This window comes from Drosophila takahashii, chromosome 2L, assembly GCF_030179915.1.
Source record: "Drosophila takahashii strain IR98-3 E-12201 chromosome 2L, DtakHiC1v2, whole genome shotgun sequence".
NCBI classification, from domain to species: Eukaryota; Metazoa; Arthropoda; class Insecta; order Diptera; family Drosophilidae; genus Drosophila; species Drosophila takahashii.
In genome coordinates this window covers 22,922,198-22,927,866 of record NC_091678.1, presented here as the reverse complement: position 1 = coordinate 22,927,866, position 5,669 = coordinate 22,922,198, and the positions used below count along the sequence as shown (strand labels likewise).

Here is a 5,669-nt window from a genome sequence, read left to right as displayed (position 1 = left end):
AATAAAGTTGAGGTGTACTATATACGAGTATGTATACGGCTCTGGCAAATGTATCAACCGAGTTAAAATTTACATAGCATTCTCTTTGGGTCCATCGAGCAATGATGAACATGAGAAGGCAGAGAAATATGCGCATGCATATTTAACCACGATTTAAGTATAAATTTCATAAAAATTGAGCTTTCGGCAAAAAATTTCAATTTGGATTGACGGAATTAAGGGGTTTAATTTGACAGGCCAGTCAAAGAGATTTGTATTTAAAATGTAACCTAAAGGGAATATATAATTTGTTAATATATTAAATACCTGGATTTTTATGATTATGAATGTGATTAAGGAAACATTATTGCAACATGATAATGCCATTAAGGGAGGATTCTCGCCCAGGGCGTTAGGAATGGGGTTTCTAATACTTTGAAAAATGCGAAAGTACAAGAAAGCTTATTTCGATATTTAGAGTAGTTCTCGAGGTAGAAAATTAAGTTGAAATTTTATCGTAGCTCCGTCTTAAAAAAACTACATACAGCTCCAAAAAAGACCTGATTAAAAATGGGCAAAATGAAAGCTAATTAAATTATGAGTTTCCCAACGCGGCCATTTTAAACATTTGTTAAAATATATTTTTTTAGTGCTTTAGTCAAAAGTATACTTAAAACCAACTTTTTCTTTTAAGAAGCTCCCTTTTTTAACGAAATATCAAATTTAATATATTTTCATAATCTTTATTAATTTCTGAGCTGACTTAATTTTTGTGGGACTTACGAGGGGCGGAGTAAAATTTGTGTAAGTGTAAGTGTAGGGGTAAAAGTGTATGAGAAAAACGCAAAATAATAAAATCAAAACAAATACTTTTTAAGGCTGCTGAATGGGAATACGATTTGATTAAACAAATAATAATTACTTGAATTTAATTAATTATACACAAGCTCACATTATATGTGTATACACTATCTATGTACATTAAATATAAATTTTTTCTAATTAAATATAACGGCTTTATTACAGTGGCTTTTTATTTATCAACATAATCCATAAATGTTTGTCGTTTCATTCTGTAGGATCTATTCGTTCCCGGTTCATATGAAAGTAGGCCAGAAAAAGTACAAAGACGGCTAATCCGATGAGTCCGCACCAGAAGGCGAAGGATCCGCCATTAAAGCCATCGCGGTAAACCTCGCAGATGTCGCCGCCAACAATAAGATTCAGCTTGTCCTTCACGCCAGGTGCTCCAGCCATGTAATATTTTTCCGGGTCCCCAAATTTGAGCAACAAATTTTGAAACATTCCAGGAGGCCGAGAGTGATGTGTGGGCCAAGGGCTCCTGGGATTGGTGCTACTCGCCGCCTGCCGAAAAAGTCGCCTAACAATGATGAATCATCATGGCGGGCAACAGGATGCCTGCAACATAATTGAATTTAGTGCTAATGATGGCATTGACGATGGCACATAATATTCGACATTAATTCAAGCAGACATTAATTGATTGATTATTTGATTGCATTATTGTCAATATCACAATTGCATTTTGGTCGCTTCGCTTCAACGGGTCGCGTCAACGCGTCGGCCTGTGTATCTGTATCCTCGATGTCAGTCGAGCCTGACACATTCGCGATATTGAATGTTTGTCATGGGGCAACAACATTGATAATAATAATTTAGCACAATTTACATGATGACAGCCATAATTAATCGATGCAACCGTGTTTGGAAACAAGAGTCGATTGTATATCTTTGAATTTCAGAATTGGTATTAAGGCTGAAAATTTAAGCGGACTTTAAAAAACATTGTCAGCTTTGGGAAAATAAAACACCATTAAATAAACTACAAAATAATATTTACATAATAATAAATATTTATTTCAATTCGTTCTGCTAACCAAATTTGTAAAAATTAAGATTTCACTTCCTCCCACTAACCACCTTTCCATTCTAATTCACTGGTATACTTGTAGCAGGTGAATATTTGACTTAAGAGGCAGATAAAACTTACATTTTCCCAAAGAAAAGTAGAAGGGAAATATTTAATTTACATTTAACTTTTCGTTGCGCCCTTTCCACTCGGCAATTATGCTGCCCGGGGAGATTCTAAGCGAAATTTTGTGCGCCCTGCAATTATACAAAAATTCATCTTGGTCTCGTTTCTTTCTCGCATTGCATTATTCATGGGCCGGGGCTAAGCAAATTAAAAGCCAGCTTCCCCGGCCCAGCTGGCCAAATAATTGTTTGAAGTTCGCTCTCGGCCTGGCCTGTAATCTGCCGCAGTTTTGGCCACTAATTTCGCCTTGAGACAAAACCGCCTACCAGAAAAGAGTACTCCGCAAGCACTAAGCTCAATTGAAATTGCTTCTGAGATGGGGAGATGGGGAAAAAAGAGAAATGCTTGGAATGCCGTAGAGTAATTGAAATATTGGCAGCGAGCTCAACTCGTAAATTATGCACTCGAAGCCAGGAAAAAGAAAACCAAGGAATACCCACAACCGTTCGCTGTGTAAACTAAAGATAGAGAAAGAGCCAACTTTCCCTGAGATTCTCTTTAATTTATAATTTATCAGTTTTGTGCTTTTGAAGCTGTTTTTGGCTGCCCAACAAGCAAACTTTGATTGCGGTAATTAGCAAATTGTGCAACTCCCTCAAGGGCCCACGCCCCTCTTACTTTTTCTACCTGCAAGGCAGCCAAACAAATATATTAATTGCGAGGAAAAGTTGAAATATAAGATTGCAAAAATATAAGATAATATTTTATTAAAAAGTTTAACCTTACACCCAAAAGTTTTGAAAGAGTTTTGTTTATTTTTTAACATATTGAACTCGCAAAGTTCTAGGTAAACCAGCTTCATAAACTACAATTTATTTTTCTCGGGCAAGTGGGAGGCCAACTAAAGTCTGGTGAAAAGGGTAAACCAATTTGCCAAAGATCCTGTGAATATCTGTCTGAATATATGTATGTATACCGCACAATGAAATTGCCTATGTGGCAATATAGTTTCCTGCCATATAGCTCCTGCAGCAGGACACCATCTTTTTCCTCTTTTTTTGCGACGCCCCCCGCCTGGCTTTTATTATTGTTACTTTGAGGCTGCCACAATCCAAGGCCCAACCCCTGCTGCTTTTTTGCCAGGTGAAAACCTAAGCTAAGCAAACATACAAAAAAGTGTTAGTATGCTCAACGCGACTCTCGCCACCATATAGCCACCCCCAGCCCTCCCTTTTGGCCATCACAAAATGTCCTTTTAGCAGAGGACACACATGCGTATGTAAAAATTTCCGACGTGATGTAAATTTCTATTGAATGCTGAATGGGCAGAAAAAATATTTTTAATGGTCTTTTGGCCAGCCAAAGCGAACGGGATCCGGAATCCGGGAACCAGGACCCGGGACAAAAGACCAGTAACCGAAGGCCCATCAGAATGGTCGACATTTGAATGAATTGTCGGTCGAATCGGTGGGACAGGTGTTATCCTGTGGTTAGGCACCCAAAACTACTCTACATATGCCAACTGTTCAACGACCTGTTTATTTGTGGAATAATAATCAGGAATCAAACTGAAAGCTTGCAGTTTGAGATGGAAACAAGCGTATGCAGAAGGGTTTAAACGAGCAAATAAAGTTAGGGTTTCTGATTGGTTAGCATAACTACCTTTATGCTTGTTTGAAAAGATAGTCTACACATATTGGAGCTTATTCGATCAAATTAGTTTATACACAAAAAACACGACGCGGTCAAATCGATATGCACATGTTAATTTCTGGTAGTGCATACGCATATCGTTTCAACCAAAATCTCTCTATCAAAGATTCTCTGACTTCGAAAAAGAGAGGAAGAAAAAAGCTAATGTTGTGACGCATAAAGTTACATAAGTGGAAGGGAGAAAGGCGCATTCGAAATTCGAATTGGCCTGTTTCTTACATTACAAAGATATCGAATTTAGGTGCCACCATATTAAGTAAAAATTAATATATGATATTATCATCATCATCGGTCATTGTTTTTTGGTGTACTCTTATTAACCCACTATTTAATAAAATTAAATAACCTTAATTATTCTTGTTGAGAGCGACTCTAAATGACAATTCAGTTTACTTCACACCATTTATTTAAACTAAGCTTTCAAAATTAAACAAACTCTTAGAAATTTCCAATAACACAACGATAATCCTTTCCAAAATATGTGCATTAAGCGTTCAACCAACTTCATTGCCCTATTTGAATGGAGAACAAAAACACATGTCGGCAAATCTATCAATGCCAAAGCAGACCAATCAATTAATCTGATTTTCCCCCCGCCACTTTCCCATTTCCATCACTCAAATAACACTTTAAACCATTTACGTTTTGTCATAATTGCAAATTCCGTTATCAGATCATCACGAATAAACACAGGCACACAGAAAACATGACCTTTATCAAATCAAACTTAATTCCCATGAAATCCGCATCAACTGCGTGCAACATCGTTGACCTTGCGCCCCATGCAAAGCGGCATCAACTGAAAACCAGTGAAAATTCCACACAATAACAGCACAAATAAATCGAAAAAGATAGGGCAAAAAAGAGAAACACAGCGTGACATGTCATTATTGGGGCTTTGACAGGCAAATTCCAAAATTCAAATATTCCAAATCGATGCGATTTTGCGAGGGGGTGGATTTGGGGGATCAGTGTCCGTGTGTATGCGGTGGAACTCTGAGGAAATATTTGAATATGTATGCTGTATTGTATTTTTGCATAATTTGGCATGTAAAACATTTACAACAACAATGCAATACGAGATGTAAAACGTGCAGTTGGGTCAGAGGAGGAAAATTATGGAAATATTGCATCATGTGCCGCATGCCAGGAAAATTGTGCGGCTTTTCTATTTTGATTGCAGTTGATTGTTGTTGCGAGCGGAATACCCTCGTGATTGTGGCTGTCGTAGATCATCGGGTATATGGTTTTTTTCTGCGGAATTACATTTAAATTGCATTGACCTGAAAAGCTAATAAATCCGCAGAGGACAGACACCAGTGATTTTGTTTTAAGAGGTGGTGTATATAATAAAGTGTACACTATGCAATGTATGTATATAATATGTACTTTCACGAGAAGTTTTAAAAAATCTTTATAAATTGTGTAAAATTGTAGAAGAAAATTTAAATTTGTAAAAAAGAATATTGAAAAGGGTATGAGTGATTCTTTGTGAAACGTATCGAGATTTTCTTCATGGTCTCAAAACGATATCTAATTTTTATGATACTATCACACCATTTAAAAAGGATTTTTAAAAAAGTTTAAAAAAAAATTCATTTGACAGAAGCCAAGATATGGCGTTGCTATTTTTTTGTTTAATTCATTTCTAATTTTAAATTACGCGGGATAAAAATTAAATAAAAATACTCAATGATTTGTGTATTGGGAAAATTTAAATGTCTTCAGCGAATGACTATCTTTTTAAAAGAGTTTGCTATTAGGTGTTGGAGCAATATGATGGTGCTTTTGAGAACGTGGAATGGTCTTAGCTTGGATGTAAGGTGTTGCTAACGTGTTGTTCTTCCTTAGAACTACATAAGTAGCAAGAAGTTATTGTCCCACGTTGAAATTGGTAGGGATTTATTTGTTATACAAAACTGCATTTTTCCTATTGGTTTTACCTAAATGGGAACGGTCGTTCTCCCGGAATTCATGAAGA

The 5,669-nt window shown here is 36.4% G+C and overlaps 1 protein-coding gene across 1 annotated transcript; it reads right to left on the bottom strand.

The window, feature by feature from the left end:
- Positions 1-849: 849 nt before the first annotated feature.
- On the bottom strand, positions 850-1,323 carry LOC108062681 (uncharacterized). The gene has a single exon (XM_017149458.3). It carries the CDS (start codon positions 1,282-1,284, stop codon positions 1,048-1,050), a length of 237 nt encoding a protein of 78 aa, XP_017004947.2. The 5' UTR covers positions 1,285-1,323; the 3' UTR covers positions 850-1,047.
- Positions 1,324-5,669: the final 4,346 nt, after the last annotated feature.